The sequence below is a fragment of the Conger conger genome, chromosome 13 (assembly GCF_963514075.1).
Source record: "Conger conger chromosome 13, fConCon1.1, whole genome shotgun sequence".
Classification (NCBI taxonomy): Eukaryota; Metazoa; Chordata; class Actinopteri; order Anguilliformes; family Congridae; genus Conger; species Conger conger.
Window position 1 is genome coordinate 40,973,906 of NC_083772.1, and position 27,072 is coordinate 41,000,977.

General features: G+C 46.6%; 1 protein-coding gene across 1 annotated transcript in view; it reads left to right on the plus strand.

Annotated features, from left to right (window-relative positions):
• The window catches only part of arhgap32a (Rho GTPase activating protein 32a), a 127,115-nt gene that overhangs the window by 45,135 nt on the left and 54,908 nt on the right, over positions 1-27,072 (plus strand). Inside the window, exons 3-5 of the mRNA XM_061216560.1 lie at positions 13,353-13,476; positions 17,120-17,211; positions 17,373-17,457. Of these exons, the coding sequence (XP_061072544.1) occupies positions 13,353-13,476; positions 17,120-17,211; positions 17,373-17,457 (301 nt within the window). The remainder of the gene's footprint in view (positions 1-13,352; positions 13,477-17,119; positions 17,212-17,372; positions 17,458-27,072) is intronic.

Sequence of the window (27,072 nt, forward strand, 5' to 3'; positions counted from 1 at the left end):
GTGTGTGTGTGTGCCTGTGTGTGTAAGCGCCTGTGTGTGTGTGTGTGCGTGTGTGTGTGTGTGTGTGTGCGTGCCTGTGTGTGTGTGTGTGTGTGCGTGTGTGTGCCTGTGTGTGTAAGCGCCTGTGTGTGTGTGTGTGTGTGCGTGCCTGTGTGCGTGCGTGCCTGTGTGTGTAAGCGCCTGTGTGTGTGTGTGTGTGTGTGTGCGTGTGTGTGTGTGTGTGTGTGTGTGTGTGTGTGCGTGCGTGCCTGTGTGTATGCGCCTGTGTGTGTGTGTGTGTGCGTGTGCGTGCGTGCCTGTGTGTGTATGCGCCTGTGTGTGTGTGTGTGTGTGTGTGCGTGCGCGCGCATGTGTGTATGTGCCTGTGTGCCTGTGTGTGTTCATGTATGCAGTTTAGAGGAGAGAATTGAAAACGCATAGCTCTTGTTAATGGATGCTGTCACCTTTAGACTTTTAGTCCCTGTTTGCATCAAGGTGAAAGAAAAAGCTTTTCTTTTTTTTTAGCTCCAGCATATGTGTGTGTGTGTGTGTGTGTGTGTGTGTGTGTTTGTGCGCTATGTGACTGTTTTTATGTGCGTGTATAAGGCAGTGATGTGTTCAGTCAGGTTCCAGATATTCCCTGTTTGACTTCTTATTTTGCTGAGATGCTATTTTCTGTGACATTTTTAGGCTCCGCCGTTGTGGGAAAAGCAAAGCGGCTCATTCAAAGCAAATATTCAGCATGGTGAAGTTAGCGTATACGGTAATGATCGATATGGACCTTTTTTAATTGCATTTATGACTGGAATATCATTAAAATACTGCGGTTTAGATATCATATCGTACTCTATAAAAACTGATTTTAACATAAAGGTATGTAGGGGAATGTGTTAATTTAGTACACCGGTGCATCCATTTTGGAAAATGTGTTTTTTCGGAAAGTTTGATGAACTCCGACACAGAGATGCTCATTCTGAAAAATTTTGGCTGCTGTCGATCATATGACCAGAAGAGTTTGGAGTGATCTATGTGCCTGAGTGTGGCTGATTCCGCACTCATTTCTGTGTAAATCCATTTCACAGGATAAACCTATCCTGTCCACCCTTCATCCAGGAGCGGTCTGCTGGAATGCTGCGCTATTCCAGGATTATCGCCTGGCTATTCAATCTCCCTCCTGGTCTCTCTCCAAACTGAACTGTGTCCACATTTTGTACATGGCAGCTGGGGCTTAGCATATATTATATCTGTACACAAATGCGAAACAAAGTGACTTTAAAGGACAACATTTCTTTGTGTAGATATTAAGATCAGGTATTGAGCAATAATAGACCTCTGAACATCCCTCCTCTCTCTCTTACACGCACACACCTGTGCACATGCACACATACATACACACAGTATACATTCCTTAGAAATAATTGTCATCAAGTTAAATGAGCATATCTGGCAAGGTACTCCTTTAGCTATCACGAGAGCATTCCATCATTGTTAATTATAGCTAGCTAATTACTAAGTTGGCTACAATGGTACTTGGCACCATTGTTCACCATTGGCAAGGTATATAATAAGATCTGCAAGTTGGCTACATGAAGTAAAAACAAAAGCAAGGGTTTGGATAAATAAATGAAATTGCATTAATATTCTAAAAACTCTAGCTAGCTGCATTATCAAAATGAACCTAGCCTGCAGGTAAAAAAAAAGCCTCCCACTATGTATCTAACTTAACTTGCTTAAGTTGTTTAGCTTACTAACCTTGTATTTGATAAGAAATTTGCGTGGTCTGGCAGTGGTCTGGCAGTGAAACAGATATTTCGGGGGTTTGAGGAGCTCAGAGTTGAGGAGGGGGCCGTCAAATGAAGATGCACACTGCCGTGTGAAAAGGATATTGATTGGAGGGGAGCAGGAAATTGACAGACATTTGATCAGCGTACACGCCCACTGGTACACGATGACTGATGAATCTTGTTTTCCAAGAAGTGGATGGAAAAAAAATTGTATTACAATTTTATACTGTTTTTCGAATATGTACTTCAAGATGTGTTTGTATGGTTATGAAGAATTGATTAAATTCAGCAAAAAGTGAATTTAGATTTTAATGCTAATGATTTAAATGTGTATGCTGGGAGAAATAGCTGCTGACTACTGCTAAAAACAAAAAGGAACTCTGAAATCTGAGCTCTCCTTCCTGTAAAAATATTAATCGGTGGTTAGTTCTGCTGCCAACTCCCACCCACCTGTCTAATCAGGGGACGTCCAACTGAAGTTCGTCCTACAGAAATGACTAATCAGATTTTAGTGCGTGTTATTTTATGAACTCCATTCATCCACTGCCAAGAGAATTTTGCTGGTTGTCTCCCGAGATCTGGCGCATGACGGTTTGGTTTCCATGGCAGAAAGAAAATGTGGCCTGAACATCTTCAGAATCAATTTGCCCACTGTTATTAGTGAAAGCCCAGCTGGGCGCTGCCTGGGTGTTGCTAAAATAAGGCCCCTGCTACCTGCGCGGAGAAGGAATTGGCTGCTTTCGGCAGTTACCGCTTGACGCTGCTGGAGGGTGTAGGGTTACGCTGACATGGTTAAGCCCGTGTGTGACACATCCACTCATTAGAGCCCAGCCAAACTGATGGAGCCACATAGAAAATGGAGCTGTGTGGTTCTGCCCTGGGCACTTATGTTTGGAAATGTGACAGTATGTCCCGGTGCAGTTAGGCCAGACTGGAATGGACAGAGCTCGTATTGTTTCATCCCAGAGGTCAACGCAGAAACAACACGTGCCCACGAAACGTGGGAAATACGGGGAAGTGCTGCAAGAGACGTCGGCATCCGCAAAAATAACGAGAATAAATGCAATTCTACTTCTCCAGGACATTGAGAAATTGCCTGTTCTCCTTGGAGACGACCCAAGCTACGCTGAATGAGCAGTGGAGCTTATGTCCAGCAACAGCTTGGGCACACACAGAGCATCTGAAAAGGCCTCGGGTTTTATAGAATAACCGCCTCCTTCAGTGTCGTTTTTTCCCTAATGCGTTGTATTCATTTTTATCCGCCTTTTATTTTTCTCCTATATCAAGTCTTTTTCTTTTTTTTTCATTGTAGGGTGTTAGTCATGTTTTCTTTCTAGTCTGTTTACTGAGAGAGTCAGAGTGTCACTCTCAGCAGCGACACTGCTCTCTTGTGTGGCAGCAGAAGCAGGCCAGTAATCACTTCTGCGAAGGATTGAGGCTGATCAATAATGCATCTAAGATGGATTCCAATGGCTGTGATGTCTACATCCCTCATGAAAAAAAACCGTCAATAGTACCTGGATTGGGGGGGGGGGGGGAAGCTCACCGTTTGAAAATCATGTTTTCAGCTGAATGGATACACAGACAAGAGACTGTGAATATTAATGCTGTCCTGGGAAACCTTGGTAATGAATTTTGGAAGTTCCGGACAAATCCTCTCAAAAAAACAGCCAAAAGATTATTGTACAGTTAGATGAACACTGCAGTCTATGTTCAATAGTAACCTCTAGTTGCTGGGAGGACATCAATATGAGCGAGCTTCAACAGATACATCGATACGAGAGAACTTCAGCAGATTGAGCTCTTCACTGTTGAGCAGATTTGGATGAATGTCACTGGTTGGATTTGCATTACCATTGGACCGAAATGTGAAAACCCTGTGCTCACTATGCGTTAGAGCAGGGATGGGCGACTTCGGTCCTGGAGGGCCGGTGTGTACGCTGGTTTTTGTTTCCGCCAATTACCCTGGCTAAGTGAGCTCACTGGCTGTACACCAACAGTGGTTCCCTCGTAGATTACATCATAGTAAAACATTTCATGAAGGGACACAATAACAGCCTTCGAGATATGTTACTAAACTGTAAGGTGGCATAAATGTGAGGGCTAATTCAGTAACTAGGGCCCGAGGTTGGCATGAAATGCACAAATGGATGCCTTCCTCGATGTCCACCTCTGTGTTGTGAGCGGATTGGTGACGATTGACGATGATTTCTTCTCCGGTGATACAATTTGATTTGCTTCAGTGAATAACCTGTACGTTGTGAGCCAATCTTTTAGGCCCACACACATCAGCTTTCTCTTCCTGTTTTTTGTGTCTAAAACGTTATAGTGAGGTAGGTTTTCTAAAAGTCCTCAACCCCGTTCATATTTAGCGATGTCATCCGATAATTATGCAAAAACATAGTATATGTTGTGTGCCGTGGGAAATCGTTTTACAAACAGCTTCAAGAAATAGTCGTTAGATCCAAAAATATACATACTTCAACCTAAATTGCAGTTGACTTCCTTGAGTCAGTATGCAATACAAATGGAAAGCTCCTGGATGACATGAAAAGCTCAAAAGGATATGCATGTGGGCCTTTGTTATTGTGATAGGTCTACACTTCCGAATTCACATGGATGAACCACTTTTGCTTATTGCTCAAAAACAGCGTCTCCCGAGTTCACTGTGTGCTGCTGGAGCGGTCGCCATTTAAATTCACATCTGTTTGTAAGCATCTGTTTCTGCGATAAGGCATTCTCTCTAATTCCAGATGTGTAATTAGCCATGGTCTTATCACCGCCGCAAGTCACATTAGCACCATTGGAGGCCTATCTCTCCCAGAAGGTAATCAAGCCCCTCTGATTGGTTGGTCGTAAATACCAGCCAGCTCTGCCTCCCTGAATGAAAGAGAGTCCATAAAATGCTGTGACATTAGGAAATGAAGAGACAGACCTGGGGCTCGTTCCAATTGTTTAATTCTCACCTCCTCCCTTGGCTCTTTTCCTAGCTCCTAGCTCCACCCATCGGGGGAGGAATGGAGAGGAAGCCAGAAAATCAGAAAGGAGAACATGAAGATAATGTGAATTAGGCGAATGGATTGTCCATGCTCCTTCATATACCATTTGGAAGCAACGTCAGTTTCGGGCAAATTGTTGGGAGCCTCCTTGCTTCTGCCCCCTAGCTCCTTGAAGGAACATTTTTAACTGGTCGGAATTTCCTTAAAGATGGCGGACCTCTGTCGACGTCCAGGAGAGGTGAGGAACAAGGGGTCAGGGAAGGATAAAATAAGCGATCGGAACGGGCCCCTGGCCTGTCGGGGCGTTCCCACCGTAACCGAACCGTTGGGGAAATCCGCCTTCCGAAGCTGTGACGCTTCTCGGGATCTTTGGACTCGTGTAAAATGATTCCGCGGGGAGCCTGGAGCTTCTGAGTGTTGACATTAAGCTCTGTCTCATCGTTCAAGCTCGCGGGGCGTAAGCCTGACAGGTACTCGGCGTAATTACGGCTGAGTGGAAAGCAAACCTGCCGTCTGCGTAGGAACCTCTCTGCTGCGGGGCTGCGCAGCAGGAACGCGTGGAGCAGCCGTTACTCATCTTTCTCCTCTGACTTCAAAGTGTGTTCTCGGGTTCGGTCCAATTGATATCATTTTCTCCCCGTAGCAGCCGCTCCATCCAAGGGGATCCCTCCACACGCGTGTGTGAAATGGCTCTCTGGATTGGAAATTGGCACTGAAGCACTCTGGTAGTTTGATTCGAAGTGAGTCATCGTACCTTCCCTTACGGAGCTGTGAATTCGTGTCAGATATTGCTTTCGGGTTGAGAGGGAGTGTGTGGGAGACGGTGACACAGAGAGACAAAGAAGTGCTGAGAGGTCCATGCATATAAATGAGTCACACAGAAGGAATGGAAACGCTCCTTTGACCCTTCGCAAAACGTTTTTTTGGTGAACGTTTTTTAGGGCTTCTGTCGGTGAGTGTGGTCTCGGTAGATAACTGCGGTGTGTGTAACCTGCTGAATTCATGACTGGTGCCATGTCCTGCCTTCAATCAGGAACCACCCTGTCCAAACAACAGGAGTGTTTGGTGAATGTTTGGGGCGCCGTCACGGGGGGGGGGGGGGGGGGGGAGTAAGGACGATTCTGAGGGCCCTGACGGAAACTTTTGAAAATATTAAAAATATCACAACACGGGATTTTAAGGGGTGGCGGGGGCCCAATGCAAGATCTTTTCATGGGGCCTAAATCCCTGGTGGCCATTCACCAAATGACATCTGTATCAACCTGACACCAGTCACTTAATTTGCTCTTAAAGCAAACAAAACTGTTAAAAAAGTGTCCCCCCCTTTCTTACTGCATGATTTTGGGTCATCGCTGGGGCAGCGCCACCTGGAGGGCGGGAGAGTTAGGGGGGGCAGATGTGGATGAAGAGCCCCTCCTCCGCCATTTTACTCAACCCCCCCCCCCCCCCCCCCTCCCGCACAGTGCCTCGACAACCAGAGAAGAGGCACATATCTCGCTGATGACACCTAGTAGCCTTCAGGGACCCGCTGTGTTGTCGAGGGGAAGAAATAACCCAGCGGTATCCCAGTAACCATTGCGGACTTCCAGTCACAGTGAACTAACAAATAACAAGGCTGTAAACCCCAACCTGCACTGGTGCTGTGGGCTTTGTGTCGCCCAAGACTTAACTGGAGCCTCCCTGTAAAAAGTACTGTGATTGGACAAGCAGCTCCTTACGCCGACATCAAAGGGCATCTTAAAATTGAAGATGTCATGCGGTCCGAATGCGGTTGCTGCTGTGGTCTGCCGTGTGAATTCCGCAATCGGTTTCGGCCGCTTGTGACAGGCGAATACTCTTAGAAGTGCTTGTGCGGTTCGCTACTCGATTCCCACCCATGATTACTTCCTGTGCGTACGTCTCGTTAAGGAGCTGAGAGCCGGACGGTGGAGTAAATTCTCCGCTTCGCTCCGTCATCTGTGGGCGAGCAGACGGTACGTTTAACTGTTTCTTTTGATTCCTCCATACCTATTTATTATTTGAACATCCTAATGACCTTGAAAACCTACATGAAAAGCTCATATACTTCCATTCCATAAGAGGAAGTGATCCTCAGGTCATTGTATGAGCGTTTGTGCATGTGTGGGCGTGTGTGTGTGCAGTGCTGATGCATAGGCTGGTACGCTACAGTAGTGATTTTCTACAGGGGGCCCCGGGGCCAAGAAGGAGGGGGGCTTAGGAAGCTGCCAGGGGGACCTTGAAGTGATAGATTACTGAAAGCTTCATTCACCAGACGTTAATACAAGTAATTATTCAGCCAAATAAATGACACAAAGCAAGCAATTAATAGTAAATAAAATATAATAAATATAATTTTTATATATCTATAAATGTCACACTCATGTTTTTTATTTAAATGTTATGTGTACAGATGGAGTTGTGATGGTGTCTGGCAACCACTGTGCTACAGAGTGGGTTTTTATGAACCGTTTTGTACATTAGGCAAGTAGTACTCATTGAGTGTAGTCTGTATAATGTATGTGCTCGTATCTGCTGCTGTGTGAGGTGGTCTCACTACTAACCCAGCTGGGTGGTGCTGGTGACATGGCAAGTGCCCCCTGCCTCTCTGACTCCCAGCCTCCCAGCCTCTCTGACCCACTGCCTCCCAGCCTCTCTGACTCTCTGACTCTCTGACTCTCTGACTCTCTGACTCTGCCTCTCTGACTCCCAGCCTATCTGACTCCCAGCCTCCCAGCCTCTCTGACTCTCTGACTCTCTGACTCCCAGCCTCCCTGCCTCTCTGACTCCCAGCCTCTCTGACCCCCTGCCTCCGAGCCTCTCTGACTCTGACTCTCTGACTCTGACTCTCTGACCCCCTGCCTCTCTGACCCCCTGCCTCCCTGCCTCCCAGCCTCCCAGCCTCCCAGCCTCTCTGACTCCCAGCCTCTCTGACCCCCTGCCTCCGAGCCTCTCTGACTCTCTGACTCTCTGACTCTCTGACTCCCAGCCTCTCTGACTCCCAGCCTCTCTGACCCCCTGCCTCCGAGCCTCTCTGACTCTCTGACTCTCTGACTCCCAGCCTCTCTGACTCTCTGACTCTGACTCTCTGACCCCCTGCCTCTCTGACCCCCTGCCTCCCTGCATCCCTGCCTCCCTGCCTCCCAGCCTCTCTGACTCTGACTCTCTGACTCCCAGCCTCCCTGCCTCCCTGCCTCTCTGACCCCCTGCCTCTCTGACTCTCTGACTTATTGTAGTGCTGCATTGCTCTGCTTTCTGGGTCAACAGCTGCTCTCCTCTCAGCTCCAATTGATTTGGGATGCGAGCATTGCTGCTCTGTACTGGGGATGACAGTTTGAGGTCGACTACACATAAATACACCGTGTGTGTGACTGTGTGTGTGTGTGTGTGAGAGTGCGTCTGTGTGACAGAGTGTGTGAGAGAGAGAGAGAGAGAGAGAGAGAGAGAGAGAGAGAGAGAGAGAGAGAGAGAGAGAGAGAGAGAGAGAGAGAGAGAGAGAGAGAGAGAGAGAGAGAGAGAGAGAGAGAGAGAGAGAGAGAGAGAGAGAGAGAGAGAGTGTGTGTATGTGTATGTGTGTGAGAGTGTGAGTGTGAGAGTGCGTCTGTGTGACAGTGTGTGTGAGATTGTGTGTGAGTGTGTGTGGGTGGGTGTGTGTATGTGTATGTGTGTGTGTCTTTTGTGTGCGATTTTCATTTCTTATTGAAGAATGTTTGTCTTATGAAATATGCACCAGTAAATCTAGAGGAAAAGTGAGCAGCGGTGTTATGTTTCAGAAAGGATGTAAGTGTCGCTTCTCTTCTCTGAAACTCACATGATGGTGTCATTGCATCAGTGTTCCCTTCCTCCCCCTGGGTCCCAGGCTGTGTCCCCTATGTATTTGGCAGACTGTCACACAAGGACATCTATAAATATCCTCCGTGTTCCTGTGTGTGTCTGTGTGCCACTGTGTATATACAGTGCAGTCTGTAAGTATTTGGACAGTGACACTATTTCTTTTTGGTTTCAGCTCTGTAATCCCGTGCATTGGATTCGAATGTGTGAGGATATACAGTACAAAGACAGTCCGCTTTAATTTGAGGGTAATGACATCCATACCGGAAGAAGGATTAGCCCTTTTTAGATTTTATATTTTTGGGGACCAAAAATAATTGGACAATTGGCTGCTCAGCTGTTTCTTGGCGAGCTGTGTGTTGTTTCAGCGATAGTTCCTACACAAGAATGGCAATAAGGGTCTAGGGTTGGCGTAGAATTGCTGATTTGCAACGTGGGAGCCAAAGCAATGTCAGTGCCCGTGAAGCAGGCCACCATGGGGTGGCCGATTTCAATAAATTGATAGAAGACATGGTCAAACCCAGGCTGTAGCCTAGTGGCTAAGGTACATGACTAGGACCTGGAAGGCTGGTGGTTGAAGCCCTGATGAGGTCCGCACAGCTGCCGGGCCCTTGAGCCTCCCATTGCTCCAGCGGGGATTGGCCCCTGCTTAGTCAACTGTAAGTTACTTTGGATAAAAGCGTCAGGTAAAATAACTAATTGTATGAATTATAAAACATTGGCTGCGTCAAAATGAACGGTTTGGTACGATGTTAAGAATGCACTGGTGAGCTGGGCAGTGGAATGCCTCTGTAGTGGATGATAATCAAATATGACGACTTTAAGATGATGTTAATTTGTCCAATTCATTTTGGTCCCCTAAAATGGGGAGAGTCTGTATAAAAAGGGCTGTAATTCCTACATGGATCACTGGATATGGATGTAAATTAAATTAAAGCTGACAGTCTGCACTTTGACCTCACATTCATATTTAATTTAATGTGCTGGAGTACAGAGCAGTACAGTCACTCTCCAAGTACTGCACTGTATGTGTGTGCATGCCAATACTTTATGTGTGTGTCACTGTATATACACTCACCGAGTGCTTTGTTAGGGACATTTTTACTTTATTACACCTACTTATTCATGACAATCAGCCAATTGTGTCGCAGCTGTGCAATGCATACAGTCATGTAGATATGGGTCAGGAGCTTCAGTTAATGTTCACATCAACTATCAGAATGGGGAAAAAATGTGCAAAAAAAATAATAAAAGAAAAACCAGTGAGCAGCAGTTCTGCAGACAGAAGCACTTTGAAGAGAATGGCCAGACTGGTCAGAGCTAACAGGAAGGTGACAGTAACGCAAATAGCCACACATTACAACAGTGGCATTCAGAAGAGCATCTCTGAACACACAACGCATCATAAGTGGATAGCCTACAGCGGTAGAAGTCTAAAAATTACTATAATAAATACATTTTACATTTTAGTCATTTGGCAGACGCTTTTAATCCAAAGCGATTTACAAGTGCATAGGTTTTTCCACAGGTTAAAGCATCAAATCCATAACTAGTAAAATATGCATGAAGATTTTTTTTTTTTTTGGGTTAGACAGGAGATACCTAATAAAGTGCTCGGTGAGTGTATGTGAGTGTATATTTGTGTGTGTGTGTGTGTGTGTGTGTGTGTATGCATGTGCACTTGGGAAAGAGACTTATTAATTGTATGACACAAAAATATAAATTTAAGATGAGCAGGGCTGTGTATCATGGCCCATTTAGGGTGACGCGTGATTAGCAGGATGGATGAGTCAGGCGTTAAGCACAAGAGCTGCTGGTTTTCTGCCCTCGTACCTCATCACTGTCTCACCCCAAGTGCTTACGGTTATTGCTTTGCTTTCTCCAGGGTGTTTCGCTGCGAGCAACCACTATCGGTATGGAGATCTATTTTTTATTGTAAATATTTCAGTTTCATATTGCTGTCATTGCTATGACAACAGCCATAATGTGTATATCCCAGCTGTGTCATATCGTTAGGAATGAAGCACAAGTTCGTATCCCATCAAGTGTCCCATTCTTTTTGGTTAGATCAAGTAATATCCTTTATATTTTTTAAATATTTTTTTTAGACTTGATTCCCTCTGTATGCATGCACGAGTCTGTATGTTTGGATGTCTGATGTGTATCTGTGTGTGCTCTGTGTGTGCGCTCTGTGTGTGCGCTCTGTGTGTGCGCTCTGTGTGTGCGCTCTGTGTGCGCTCTGTGTGCGCTCTGTGTGCGCTCTGTGTGCGCTCTGTGTGCTCTGTGTGTGCGCTCTGTGTGTGCTCTGTGTGTGCTCGCTCTGTGTGTGCGCTCTGTGTGCGCTCTGTGTGCGCTCTGTGTGCGCTCTGTGTGCGCTCTGTGTGCTCTGTGTGTGCGCTCTGTGTGTGCTCTGTGTGTGCTCTGTGTGTGTGCGCTCTGTGTGCGCTCTGTGTGCTCTGTGTGTGCGCTCTGTGTGTGCGCGCTCTGTGTGTGCACTCTGTGTGTGCGCTCTGTGTGCGCTCTGTGTGTGCGCTCTGTGTGTGCGCTCTGTGTGTGCGCTCTGTGTGTGCGCTCTGTGTGTGCTCTGTGTGTGTGCTCTGTGTGTGCGCTCTGTGTGCGCTCTGTGTGCGCTCTGTGTGCGCTCTGTGTGCGCTCTGTGTGCGCTCTGTGTGCTCTGTGTGTGTGCTCTGTGTGTGCGCTCTGTGTGTGCGCTCTGTGTGTGCGCTCTGTGTGTGCGCTCTGTGTGTGCGCTCTGTGTGTGCGCTCTGTGTGTGCTCTGTGTGTGTGCTCTGTGTGTGCTCTGTGTGTGTGCTCTGTGTGTGTGCTCTGTGTGTGTGCTCTGTGTATGTGCTCTGTGTGTGTGCTCTGTGTGTGTGCTCTGTGTGTGTGCTCTGTGTGTGCTCTGTGTGTGCTCTGTGTGTGCTCTGTGTGTGTGCTCTGTGTGTGTGCTCTGTGTGTGTGCTCTGTGTGTGTGCTCTGTGTGTGCTCTGTGTGTGTGCTCTGTGTGTGCTCTGTGTGTGTGCTCTGTGTGTGTGCTCTGTGTGTGCTCTATGTGTGTGCTCTATGTGTGTGCGCTCTGTGTGTGTGCTCTGTGTGCGGTGTGTGTCTGGTGCGTGTGTGTCTGGTGTCTGGTGTGTGTGTGTATCTGTCTGCGTATCTGCATGTCAGTGTATCTGTGTGTCTGTATATCTGTGTCTTTGTCTGTGTATCTGCGTGTATCTGTGTCCACTTCAATGTTGTTTGAAAGTTTTCAAATTTATGAACGGCCTTGTCACCTCTTGCTGATTGTATCCCATGATGCTCCTGTGGAATCCGCACAGCCGTCCCGTTGACCTCGACAGCCTCGCCTCGCTCTCCCAATCAGCCGGGCCCTTCTGTTGTCCACGCTCCGGGAATTTCAATTAACTTCTTTTTACCCATCCATGCAATTCCCTCCTTATCAACACAAAGGCACAGGACAATTTAAGAATGTTGGAAATAATAAAGCCTTGACCATCTGATATTCTCCATTATATCTCCCCCTGTCGTTTTATGAGGGGCGATCTTTTAACTGGAAGCATTCCCTAGCGTTCAGAACTTGCTGACACTTGCTCTGATTTAATTAGCTGTCTTCGGTTTTCTGCAGCAAAAAGCCAGACTGCCGGTACTCTAACGCCACCCCCCACTCATTCTCACACACGGCAGCGCATAAACATTTTCATATTTCTCCTCTAATATTTGGCTGCGTTGGTGAACATATGGAACTCCCACATTATGGAAATCCTACGGTAAATTTCTCCGACATTTAACAGACGCTCTTATCCAACACGACTGACGCAATTTGCATTGTATATCTGTACGTATACAGCTGAATATAGCTGCCCTGCCTGGCAGTCAAACCTACATCTTTGTGTTTTAAGCCCAGTTCATAGATACTTTACCCCAGTTGCGTAGGTATATACTATATCTTCCACAGATTTTTTTTGGCTGATGGTCTAGCATGCATGCTAATTTGGCTAACCTGCCTTTGTCTCTTGCTCTGCATCAGTGATGTGCTACAGAACACAATATTAAATCTCGAGTGACGGGCAGTACAGGAGAACAGTGCTCTCTCTCACCAGGTGTTTTGTCGGTGGCTGTACCCCATGAAGCAATCTGCTGCACTGTTGGAGCTTCTGCGATGGCTGCTCGTCATGGTGGCTGTAGCACTGTTTACCCTCGTGGTTTTGGGAGGGACTTTGTTTAGAGCTGGGGTGCCCAGTCGTGTTCCATGGAGGGCAGAGGGGTATGCAGGTTTTCATTCCAACCTTTCGATACTACGGTTGATTTTAAGAAATTAGTTCCCTCCTCTCTGTTGATGAAGTTGTGTGTTAGTGAAATCAGCTGGTGTAGTGATTGGTTGGAATGAATGCCTGCATACTGTTGGCCCTGTGTAGCCAGGACTGGTGGAGCTTTTCATATAATCCTGAAGCTTTTAGATTGTGCTCCATACTGATTAAAGCAAAACGATTGCAATTTTGGCGGAAGTATGCATATTTTAGGGTCTAATTGCCATTTTTCCGAGCTGTCCGTGAAACGATTTTGTTACGAAATGTTAACACGGAGAGCTGAACGCAGGAGGGGGAGGGGGAGTGTGAGGGAGAAATTGGGCTCTGGCGGCAGGGTGAGGGACGTTTCAGAAACACCTGCGTCGCCGCTCTTTGCGAACGTTTTTAGACCCTAAAAGCAGGAAGAGGACGCTGGCGCCTGTGGGCCTCTAACCTGGTCTCTGCTCCGTCCCCAGGAGTCTGAGGTCCTGCCCGTTCCTGGAGGAGGAGGAGGAGGAGGACGAGGACGACGTGCCCGAGCTCCCGCTGAGCATCCACCCCCGTGAGCGTCCCGACTGGGAGGAGACCATCAGCGCCATGGTGCGCCCCCCGCTGGCCACGCCTGCACATTACACCCCGCGCTGCTCACAACCACACACAGTCAGCATGTCCACACACCCCGCACTGCTCACAACCACACACAGTCAGCATGTCCACACACCCCACACTGCTCACAACCACACACAGTCAGCATGTCCACACACCCCGCACTGCTCACAACCACACACAGTCAGCATGTCCACACACCCCGCACTGCTCACAACCACACACAGTCAGCATGTCCACACACCCCACACTGCTCACAACCACACACAGTCAGCATGTCCACACACCCCGCACTGTTCACAACCACACACAGTCAGCATGTCCACACACCCCGCACTGTTCACAACCACACACAGTCAGCATGTCCACACAACCACACAGGTCTCTCAATCACATCACACTGTAGGCTGCTCCCAATGACACAGCGGCTCCTGCTGGAACCTCCGGGTCAGTACGTCAGTCAGAGGCCTGGCGTGACCCCGGGCCTGCAGAGAGCCCTCCAGCTGCACCAGGACTGTAGTCCTCTGGCACAGTGACTGTGCAGCTCCAGTGAGGATGCTTCAGAGGGAAAGCCTGCTGAGGGATGACTGTTAATATGCGTACACTGATCTGTAAAAATGGGATGTACACTCGGTGTCCTCTTTATTAGGTAGACCTGTACACCAGCTTGTTCATGCAAATATTTAATCAGCCAATCATGTGGCAGCAACTATGTGGTCAAGAGGTTCAGCTGTTTTTCAGACCAAATGTCAGAATGGGGAAGAAATGTGATCTAAGTGACTTTGACCTTGGATAATTGTTAGTGCCAGACAGGGTGGTTTGAGTATCTCAGGAACTGCTGATCTCCTCGGACTTTCACGCACTAGTTGATAGAGTTTGCAGAGAATGCTGCAAAAAACAAAATGCATCTAGTGAGCAGCAAGGTTTGGGGTCACCATATTTCATTTTCTCTGTTTGTAATCAAACCATTCATACATGGTCAAAGCGCAGAGCTTTTATTAAAGGGTATTTTTTTTTACACAATTTGGTTTCACCGTGTAGTAATTACAGCTTTTTATATCTAGTCCCCCATTTCAGCAAATTAACATAATGTGAAATACAAGAGTCATGTTTTGTATTTGGCTGCATATCCTATCAACATCACCATTTTCTGCAAGGATTATTTCTCCTGACAATTTTTTTTGTTGAACTCAATGGAAAAAAACATTCAGGAGAAACAATTATTGTAGTATCTACAGCATATCTGGCAGCAGCATGATGGTTTGAGGCTCACCTGATACCTTGGACCCTTGATGACTTAAAGCCATTTAACCAACAAATGTGCTCCATACTGTATCAGCATGCAAAGGATATGCCATCAAATCCAAAACATGACTCTTTTATTTGACATTGTTTATTTGTCTTAAGCATTGAAATGGGGAATACTGTAATTACTACATGGTGAAACACTGTACACATCAGAAAAAGCAGACAAAGACCAGGTGTGGCCCCCAAACTTTTGAACTGTAGTGTACATTTGTACAGAAATAGGTTAAAATAGGACGTTGTTGTACATTATTTTCCATCACAATGTGGCAGGTGAATATAATTTTTTATTGTTGGTTATTTCCTGTTGACTCGGCTGGAATATTCATCCTTCAATATTGAAGGATTTGGCACACTTTATCAGCTGGAGGGGGGTGAGGAGAGGTGGGGTGGAATCTCCAGGAAATTGTATTAATAATCTCTCTCCACACTGTGGATTTACCTACATGGCAGAAAGATAATTCCCGTGCTGTATATGAAAAAAAAAAAACTCGTATTGTGTTTAGGCCACTGCACTCTCCGGTCAGTGATAGTAAAGTTAATGTATGGTTGCATTTCTTCCACATGCTGAATATCTTCCACACTTAATTGATATTCTGTTCTTACTGAATGGCTTTTGTGTCCCTGCTAGCTAATGCCTGCATTGTCCACAGGCATATCTTTGGCCGACTTGCCGGCTGACTTGCCATTATCCATGACTGAAAAGTGGTCTCAGTTTAGCGTAGTTATAAATGGTTGTTACTGCGCTAAAAGAGAAAATGTAATAAAAGTCGGCAATAAGTTCAAAATTGAGCAGAATTCATGTAGGCTGATGAATAAGCGTGCTATCAAGGGGGATGAAAATGAATATGTATAATTCAAATCTAAAATAAGTGATGGCAACTAATTTTAATACATGTTTGAAACAAAGGGATGAATGTGAATCTGCTGTTGTACATGCAAATCTGCTGCAGTGACTAAAGTAGGTTATGGGCGTACTTGGGTGTGGAGCAGAAAACATAGTTTTGCAGCCAGGTCACCGCCCTTGTGCTTCATAGACGGGCATGAGTCCAAGATGACATTATGTTATATCTCATTCTGACAACAAAATGAACAGCATTTATTTGCAGAATATTATTTTCATAATACACGATACGTTTGCCAACAGTGGCGTTCGGTTTCCCTGTCCTCATTTCCTCCCTGCTCCGATTTTGTAATCAGACATCAGAAAACTATTTTTGTGTCACACAGACCCCACTCTGAAAGCACCACAACACCTCCCAACCTTTATTCTCAAAGGTAAACCCTTATAAGTGGTCTGTCATTTGTTCAGACATTTATGGCGATTTAGCCAGGTGTTAACACTGAGCTAATTCTCTGTTAATTCCATGCCTGATGACTAAATGAACAGTGGCTTCTTGCATCCAACATTATCTCTACTCTACGGTAGTCTGTGCAACCGTGTGCAAAGTGAAAGCCTCTTGGTGTCACTCCCGCAGCCAAAGTTCTTGACAGATTGTGCAGTGGGTCTACAAAGTTTGTGTTTGAAGTACAAGAGTGTGAATATTTCATGAGTATCACAAAGGTTTTGCGCTGGAGTAAGCTTTTACTGGCGATGAGAACGTCTGAGGCTTCCGTGGGTAAACTCCAAAGTGACTCATGGGGGAAAATCCACTGTGTTCTGGAGGAAGCCTGTTCTTCGTGCGCAGTGAGAGGTCTTTATGTGGCACTCCTTAAGGGAAAGAGTCAAATTCCACATTAAGTTAAAGTCATCACGTGTAAAATAAAATTAGTTACACCAGGCACATTAATTTGCATTAACTAATGGAGTTGTTGATCATGAATTAATGATGAAATGCATGAACTGAGCATGAAATTAACTTTTCATTGGTTAATATTGTAAACTACTAACTAATGTATTAGTTACATGAATATTTATACATTAGCAAACATAGGATGAACGTAGAAATATTTTTTCATTCAATATGAATTGCCATTTACTGATGTAGTTGTTAACGTGAATTGATGAGGCACAAATACATTAACAAGGTTGTACAGATTCTCCGAAGTTATATGGTTAACAACTACATTAGTTATTGGCAGTTCATGTAACCTTTTTGTAAAGTGTTCCAGAAATTCCTTGTCTTGGTTGTTCGTCCTCTGTGAGCCGTCTTGATTTGATTACTGTGAGGTAACGTGATTGATTACTGTGATGTCACGTGGTTTGATTACTGTGTGAGGTCACGTGATTTGATTATTGTGAGGTCACTTGTTGATGTTGAAGTTGTGTTGAGAAGAGCTGAAGCAGGAGCGATGGGGGATTGATTAGTTATGTCTGCGGGTCTGTTGACAGGCGAGGAGTGCAGAGATTCCGGAGCTGACCTCCGACCCCCCTCTCCGATCCTGCGGCAGCACCGCCAGCATGAAGGTCAAGAACGTCAAAAAGTAAGACCCCCCCCCCCGCAGACATCCACAATACACTGAGCTAGAAACTGACCTCCCTCTTCAATGACGCCGTGCTGCTAAATCCCCAGAGGAGAAGCACCGAGGCTGATTATTGATGATGATGATGATGATGATGATGGTTAATATTGACTCTTTCCTAGGCTGTCCTTCACAAAGGGACATTTTCCCAAACTGGCAGAGTGCGCACACTTCCACTACGAAAACGTCGACTTCGGGACCATACAGGTAAGGACCTTGGACATTCGAGGGGTTTTTTTTGTGGAAATTCACTCTGTGCTGTGAATTTCATTTCTTCTTGCTGCTTCTTTTGAACGCTGTGCTTGGATGGGGCTCAATGAGTGATGCTGCTGATTGATTTCGCATTTATGGTAAACGGTTTATGCTATTTATTATTATTATTTCCATAATGAAATATCGACAGCCTGAGGGGGATGATATTGAGAGTGGCCAAGCTTAACGGGTTTAATATAAACAGAACGGGCCAATCCCCTTTGCGTAGGTAAATCGGCTCGGGGGAGCGGGATTTAGTGATTCGCACAATTACTCTACCTCCAATTAACTGCAACATTGCGCTCCAGAAGTACTGTGTTCTCCAAATGATAGCCTCTCTCGATTATTTATTAAAATGAAACCGGTCCGAGGCCCCTTTTCCCCGAGAAACACTTGAGATGAGACGGGCAGACGGGCAGAATCTGCTCACTGCTCGCGTTTTACCCTCCGCTTCCTTCCATTAACCTCCTGGGGTAATTGCGATGGCCACGTGACTAAATATCACGATTATGTCCTCGCTTCTAATGCTACTAGTCGATGCCATCATTATTCTGACATTTAAAACTTTGACTTTTCATAACGGCGCCTCCAATAAGCACATTAAATGCATACCCTTCCCTCTTTTTGAAAAACGATTAATCCCTAACCTAAAAGAACCATAAATGTTTCCCGGTTAATGAACAGGTGATGCGTTCGTACATGTGGGACATCAACAAATGACGATTTGGTTGTGGGCGGAGGATTAGTGTAATATCAAATGATGCATAAATTCGCGCAGAAGCGCGGGGGATTTCGACGAGGGAGGGGGGGGTTTCCGCGGAACGTCTGTGTCCCGAATGCTAATCCCGTTAATGAAGCCAGGCGGCCGTGTAGCTGGGACTGGAGCTACATCATGGAGGAGGAATCCATGCGGCGCAATGGGATGATACCGAATATCTCGATGTGCTATTTCAGTGTCTTCAATGTTTTATCTCAGGCTCTCCATAGCCTAGGATAATGTAGGGAAATTAAAGAATGTGTCAAGAGTGTTGAGCTAGCAAACTGCACCCTCCAGTGCTTATTATGGAGTCTGTTACTGTCAGCATATAAGTTGCTATTGGTTGTTATTGGTGCTTAGCGTTTAAGTTGCTTGTTGTTAATGGTGCTTAAACGAAAATTATCCTAAGCATAAGCACCAAACTATAATTAATTTCATGGTGTTTGTGTTTTTGAGGAAATTATTATTTGGCGTAAATTGTTTTCCGAAACAGCAGAGGGCGCCAGTCACCCGTTTAGCGCAACAGAAAGAGCATTCAACTCATATCGACAGAAAAAAAGTTTTAATTTTCCTTCGACCCAAATCAGTCGTGGCTGACCTATGTCATGTGAGTGAAAACATCCAGCTCATACAACGTTGTTGTGAGGAAAAAACATGCTTGGACTAACACACACCCAGAAAAAGGCTATTCAGCAAAAGCTCAATCAGCTCTGTGCATCCTGTCAGTAATTTTGAAGCGAGTTGTGTTCTCCGTGGTTTATGTGGAGCATGTAATCATCCTGCTGTTCAGTGTTCCAAGGGTGTTTTTTCTGAAGAAGAGTCTAAATCTTAAAATAACACATTCGGTGCCACTTGGTGACAATTCAGCACAGGGCGGGAGGGAGAAATGTGAAATCTCAGATCCTGGAGATGTGTTTTGGAGAAGGGAGATGTGGAGGAGGGGGGGGGGGGGGGGTTGTGGGAGTGGTGGAGTAGACCAGCAGTACTCCTCTGTGCAGAATGAGTTGCAGATTTAGAGTCTTTTGTTGGTTCACTCCCCCCAGACCTCTGTCTGTCAGAGTGAAACATGGCTCTGCTCCCACCCCACCCCACCCCCCACCCCCACCCCCCTTCCTCTCCTCCTCCTGCGGCTGCACTCATGGGCTGCCGGACCTCTGTGCTGTACCATTGCACAGACCCTGCGGTCCGTTCTGTACTAGCACTCTGTCCCTGCTCCTGCCCAGTACTGTAGATCCTGTGCTAGCATTCTGCTCCTGCACAGTACCACAACTGTATATCCTGTACTAGCATTCTGCTCCTGCACAGTAACACTACTGTATATCCTGTACTAGCATTCTGCTCCTGCACAGTAACACTACTGTAGATCCTGTACTAGCATTCTGCTCCTGCACAGTAACACTGCTCTAGATCCTGTACTATCTTTCTATATCTAATCATGAGCTGTAGCAACTTAGTCCTGCAACTGCACTTGTACCCTGAGTTCTATGTTATATCATTGCACTTATTTGTACAATAATACTGCTCTCCCGTATTAAAGCACACTGTGTCCAATCAGTGTGCTTGTTTCAGTATAGCAACACTGCTGTGTACTGCACTTCTGCTTGGATTCCTTTGCTGTTCTACATCAGTTGTTACCATTGACTGTTAAACGGCCTCTCCTTATTTCCTGTAAGAGCTTAGGCCTGCACTGTGCTGCCCAGTCCCTGGTGCAGTTGGTCTTACACTGTTACTCTGTCCTCAGTCTCAGTCTAATACAGTACTATTATACAAATTAGTTCTCCACTATAAAAAGGCTATTACTGTCACAGCACCATTTTGCAACATGTTCACGTAATGCACAATTTGGACACCGCATATTTTAAGGGCCCGTTTCACAGCATGATCCTAGCCTAAATTCTATTTTGAATGGAGATTTAACTCAATTTAGTCCAGGACTAATATAAATCTGTGTCTGTGATACCAGCCCTAAAAGTCTTCCAATGTGACACAGGACTCCTAGGCCCATCCACACCAAGAATGATAACTATAAGGATAACTGTTCTTTTAAAAATCGTTCTAACTCAAATGGATGACGGAGTCCACACCACAACTATCAATATCGTTCAGATCACTTTTGGAGCGATTTTATTTCCACCTGCATGAATGATAGAAACGCTGACAGCCAATCAAAACCCATCCAAATTTGCAAGGCTTCACATTCAAAATGGCTATGTTATCATTCATCAATGTGGATGCTCACATCATTATCGCTATAGATGGTTATCGTTTATTGTTATAGTTCTTGGTGCGGATGGACCTTAACACTGTATACTAGACCCGCTCTGTCAAACTGGGCTTCACATCTGTGTTGGGTCCTGCAGCATTCCACACTCAGCGGAGATCCTCATGGAAGGTTACGCTGGACGTAATGTTGTGTGCACCGTAATCCACCCATGGATATGGGAGTGGACTGTGCAAGTGCAGTGATTAAAAATACATGCATGTGATGATGCCTGGTCGCTCTGCCCCGCCCCGATCGGTCTGTCTGAAGATATAGGACTCTAGGGCTTCCTGCCATATCCGTATGGATTATGTAACCTGTCCGGATGTCCTCCATCCAACAAGTTACCAGGCGACCGACTGTATAATCAGCTCTTGCTTTACGACTAGCGTGCAAACTGGAGGTGGGTGTAAGCTTTACCATAAATTAATTTTAAAAAACGGATGGAAAAATATCAGCATAATATATTTAAAGTGATGGGGAAATGGAGGGCTTTTATGGCTTGGGATGAGGTCATTTACAACACGTCGTGCCGGTAAGCGCTTTTCTATGGGCTGCTCAATACGGCATGTATACTATGTACTGCGTGTGAGAGAGTGGCTGTATCCCCTGGGTGTTCTTAAAATGCCATTCTGTAATGGGATGCTTATTGACCCAATGGTTTTATTTCTTTTGGCTGCTATCGTTCAGTTTCACGTCTTCGCCGCGGTAATGGTACACAGGATTTTCTTCTCGGGCTCGTGGGTCGGTACGCTAGGCTGCTGATGGTTCCCACCCCGGTGGGGTTGAAAATCAGGAAAGCTGGCAAACTTTGTCTTCGACTCGTGCCAGGGAATCGCAGGAAAGGGAAAGTCAGGGCGACGTGGAAGGCTCCATTCCTTACTGCCAATGCGCTTTTGTCTCGGCATGCCAGTTTATCCACTTCTTTGCAAGGAAACCATGGTCCAAGATCATAATGGAAACAAAATGGCTGACCCTGTAAGAATAGCTTGATACTGTAGATTGATGCGTTTGTTTAAATGGGGTGATTTTGTTGTCGATAAGGTTTTAAGTGGCGTGTACGTGAATCTCTGGTCAGGGTGGTTCTTCGTAGGGTGGGACCCGCCTCCTCATCCTCCTTTCATTTCACAGATTTTCCCCACAATCTACAACGTGTGTGTCACTAACACTGTATCACTGGTGTTCTATCACTCCTGCAGGCTGTCTGCAAACTGTATAGTTATAGAATATGTTCAGCTTTTGGGTCAAATAAGACAACAAGCTTATATAATTCAAAAGCCTCTTTCACGCACTCGTGCTCTCCCTGACTCCCTCGCATTCGCGCTCTAGTTTCTGCGGTTATCGCCGTTTATTGTTCGGCTCTCTCTGTCGGGAGCATTGTCCTTGAACGGAGGTGTGCGGTTACACTGGTTATGGGAAAGTTCTCAGAGCCAGCCGACCGGACTCCCGGGGAATCGCGGGCAGACGGCAATCAGCGCCGCCGTTTTGGAAAGCAGACGTGTAGCTCTGCACCGCGCCCGCTTCCCCCGGACCGAGAGCGTCCGTTTGTCCCCCATCGAATCGGGGCGTGAGCGCGTCCCCACGGAGGCGTTAACGGGGCCGGCGGCCCGCCTTATAGCACTTTGCCTGGCAGTTAGCCTGGGCCACGGTCATCCATCACGGCTCTGCGAACAGCCCCCCCCCTCCTGCAGCCACGGCACGGCGCTTTAATAAGAGCCAGGCCTCCCTCGAGCCTGGCAGTGCGCTCGACACACGATAGCCTGGTTAGGGCTTTCTGCTGAAACGCTCGGATGGCAGCGCTGAAATCATTTAGACTGTAAATCATTCTGCGGGATGTGCTCTGCGTTTGGCAGGAGCGGTGCTGGTTTCCTTGAATATCTCCCATACTTCACGGGGCTTATTGTTTTGATAACTCTTTGCAAAAAGATTACGTGAATTGGCGTTAAATAGTTGGCGTATAGCCTAGTTGTTGCGAACAAACTAACTACTGAAAAGTTAAGCTGATCAGCTTTGGTTATGTGTTTGAAGCCTGCACGACATCATTAGTTCATGTTAACAACTGCAATCGTTAATGAACGCAACAGTAAATGTATTTGATAATGGTTAACTAGTTATACGTTTATCCTATGGTTTGCTAATGTCTAAGTATTAGTACATTAGTCATAATACATTATAGATAAGTAACCAATGAAATGTTAATGTTATGCTGAATTAATGCCAATTCATGTACCTTTTTGTAAAGTGTGACCATCGTTCTTCACATTCTGTCCAGACTCTTTTATTTCACTGCTAAACCGGGGGTTGGAGGATTTTGTTTTCTTTCATTCCCGGTCACCCGGAGTGTGTGAAATGATGAGGGGGATGTTTGTGCCACGCCGAACGCAGCGTCCGCCCAGCGGCCGCCGGCCCTCCCGATGAGTGGCTGGGCCTCAGTCGGTATCCACGGCAACCTCGTGTAACGGTGTCGCTCCTCTGAGCCGTGTTGTGTGAACGCGCTTTTACGGGCGTTCAGTTCAGGGTTCGCAGTGTGACGATGTTTTCACAGTTTTACATTTCTTATAGAATAGCAAGCACGGGGTGTGTTCAGCTAGCATGGCTGCACACATCGCAGTAGGCCCTCTCTCCCTGTCTCTGTCTCAGCCCCAGGCTCCATCTCTCCGGACGAGTGTTTCCCAAGGCCCCTCATCCCCCCTTTTCCACGGCCCCGAGCACAAATCGGCAGGCCTGGGTCAAATACGTAATTGTTTAGGATTCAAATACTTTCCTACGCTTTACTGAGCGCGTCTGATGTATTGGAACCGATTCAATACTCTCAAAAAGCGCTAACATCGGTTTCTCGTTGGTTGGCTCAGTTCCACCAGGCAAGATCAGTCGAGCACAGAAAAGTATTTGAATCCCATGGGGCTTTGCATGACCAGCAGTTCAGAACGCATCTTCAACCAGTTAGAACTCACTGGGGGGAAAATCGTTTCTTTTTCCCCCCACCTTCGCCCCCGCTAACGTCCGTTAGCGCACATTGAAATGCGCTGGAGAGGCAAGCTGGGGTTTCTGTAATGGGGAATGGCTTTTGGAAATGTCTGCACTTCAGAGGGAAATGTCCCCTATCATTAAAGGCACTGATAAGCCGCTGTCTGTGACTCCTTGTGGAAATAACTGCTTGTTTTTTGTCTTTACTGCACCTCTCCCTGGTTCTGGTTCTCCGACCCCAGTTTACCGCACCTCTCCCTGGTTCTGGTTCTCTGACCCAAGTTTACCGCACCTCTCCCTGGTTCTGGTTCTCCGAGCCCAGTTTACCGCACCTCTCCCTGGTTCTGGTTCTCCGAACACACTGGATTAAAGAGGCGTGAACTGCTGCCGTTTGGCCGAAGTGAGCGGCTAATGTTTCGAAGCCCCGCTGTGGCACCCTGGATAGAGGTGTGAAGTGAGAGGTGTGAGGATTGCCTTCTTTCATGGGAATGTGTTCTCATCTTTACCTCTATTACTGTGTGTGTGTGTGTGTGTCTGCGTGTGTGAGGGAGAAGGCACAAGAGTACATGTGTTTTTGTATGTGAGCGTGTTTGTGTGTTTGTGTGCGAGTGTGTGTACGTACGTGTGTGTGAGTGAGGGAGAGAAAGTATGCAGGTACATGTGTTTTTGTATGCGTGTGTGTGTGTGTGTGTGTGTGTGTGTGTGTGTGTGTGTGTGTGTGTGTGTGTGTGTGTGTGTGTGTGTGTGTGTGTGTGTGTGTGCTCGCTCAGTCTATTGATGTGCAGCTCAGAGCTGCAGACCAGATGTGTGGTTTCATTTCCTTCGAGGGTAGGGTCCGTATGTTTGAGAAGCATTTCTCCTGCTGGATGCGGCCTCATTCATCCCTTTCATACCCGCCACCGCAACCACCCTCTCCGTATTACTGCAGTTCCCTTCTTTCTGGAGAGGTCTCTCCACCAGCGCTGCTGTTTGAAGTGATGTCAGGCCTGTTTCATAACAGGAATTTATAGTGCATACAGTTCTGTACCCGCTGCATATGACTCACTATATAACATCACTGAGCCCTTGGTTTAAATCAGAATTTCCCAGTCCCCGGGCCTAAGGAAGCAGGAGTGTGCCGGTTGTCAGTCCGACTTACAGTTCATTGGTTTTTTTATTGAGCTCTGAGTTGCAATTTTATCAGGCTTAGACAGTTTATGGACAGTTACCCTCTGTGTTCAGCACTCCGTTAAATCCAGGCCTTACCTGGGGGGTATTTCTGTGCTAGTTAAAAGATACGACAATCACAGTTTATTGAGCTGATTTTCTGACCAGTGCAATAAGAAATCGTAAATCGAGTTACGGATTCACGCTAATTATATTGAGCTTGATCCATCCATCCATTATCTTAACCCGCTTATCCTGAACGGGGTTGTAGGGGGGCTGGAGCCTATCCCAGCATACATTGGGCGAAAGGCAGGAATACACCCTGGACAGGTCGCCAGTCCATCGCAGGGCACACACACCATTCACTCACACACTCATACCCACGGGCAATTTAGACTCTCCAATCAGCCTAACCTGCATGTCTTTGGACTGTGGGAGGAAACCGGAGTACCCGGAGGAAACCCACGCAGACACGGGGAGAACATGTACACTCCACCCAGAGAGGCCCCGGCACCATCCGTGCCACCCTTATTACTAAATTAAGAGGAACAAATCAACAGGACTAACGAGAACCTCATATGTCCATAATGAAGATACCGTGTTTACAAAAAGCACAATTACATTAAGGATGTGGAATATAATCTGACGACCGCTGACGGCTGTCAAATTCAGTTCAGTATTCAAATAAAACCGGGATCAAACATAAGCAGTTGAGCCTTTTTTGGCTAAATTCCATACCTGGAATTACCTAATTTCCTATCTCTCAACCTGCCACCTAATCATCTCCAGATAATTGTTCTCTCCCTCTCTACCTCAGCTGATGTGTGGTGAGCATTGTGGCGCAAACTGGCTGCCATTGCATCTCCCAGTTGCTACACATTGTCTGGTTGGTTGAGGCAAGTTTCCCCCTCATGACTGTAAAGTATGAGAAAAGCAATATATAAATTCGAGGAATTATTATTATTATTAGCTCAGACCCCATGACCAGAGTCACTAAACACTGACCCTCCTCATCTCTAAATATGAGCGAGTTGTTTATCCTGTTTTCTGCCTCGGGTGTGAGAATACAACCACCTCCTCTGGCATATGGAAGCGTGAGTTAATCTGCAACCACTCCATGACTTCTGAAGCACCTACAGTGTAGTGCATTGGAGGTCAGCCCTAAAGCACTTTGTCATCCAACAACTTCTGCTAACAACTAAGCACTTTTATAGATACATTTGAATTAATGGAGGGGAATCGTCAGAAGGCTTCTACTCCACTGCATGACCACAGGTGCTACAGCGGCTGAATATCGACAGGAAAATATTTTTCCGGAACTGTTGAATTTCCGTTAACCTTGCATTTCCCGCAGCGCGAGTGCAAGTGACAGGCGATGACTCATAACTGGGACACGGCTGGATTATGGACATCCGGTCATATTTTCAGCCTCTCGCGCCGCCGGATTAATGTCCGATCCCGTAGACGGGCCGGCGTCCCCCTTTAATCCCGCGCGTGTCGCGGAGACGCACTGACGAGCGGGGCACGCCGTCTGCTCGCCATGCGCGCGTCTGTAATTTGAGGTCAGCCCCGCCGATGGCCCGGGGGAAGGCATAATTCCTCCCGCGCCGCCCGGGGGTTTTCAGCCGCTGTTCAGCGTGGAGGAAGCCCGGGTGGATTACACTTGATTATACCCAGACTGGCGTACAGCGCGGCTCGCAGTTTCCTGCACGCTTTGGGCATGCCTTGTTTATTCAGACATGTTGTTATGTGGGTGGCGCATTTTTAGTTTTGTTACATTGACATTTTTTGAGCCTATATTTGTCGGATAATTTATGGGGGGGGAGAAACTCCACCCCCCAGAATGCCCTCTGCTGGGTGGCACTTCCTCCTCCAGGGTTTATCATGCCAATAGTTTTGGCCAGTAGTCCTGACTGTGCTCGTTTAACAAGAGAGGAATTGCCAGCAAATGTGTTGTCAGTCAGCTAAAGACAAAATAGCTTCTAGCCAAGGGCAAAGACATTGTTTTTTTTTATTTGGTGTCGCGGTAACCTGCTACGAGCCTCACTCTGCTTACTAGCAAACTAGCCGAGCTAACCCTGCCAATTGTTGGGATGTGACGGAAGCCCTTCTGGAAAAGAAGCAGCTTGTTTGCGCTCTCAAACTGATGAGGGTTTTACGATGACATGTAGGACAGCGGTGTCTGGTTTTTGTAGTTCTTCAGCCTTTAAGCGTCTCATTTAAGTCATCAATTGGCTAAAGAGTTTGTGTGCTTTGCCTCTGAGGCCTATGCTGGCTGGTGATTGAAAGGGAATTTAAAGGCCTGCTGCCAACGCTAGCGGTCACTCCCTTCCCGACGGGCTGCTCGTAAACGTTTAATGAACGCACGTTTCCCCCGGATTTGAACCTAAAATCTCTTACGTTACGGCCGTGAATTATTAATTTATCCTCCATTTCGCTG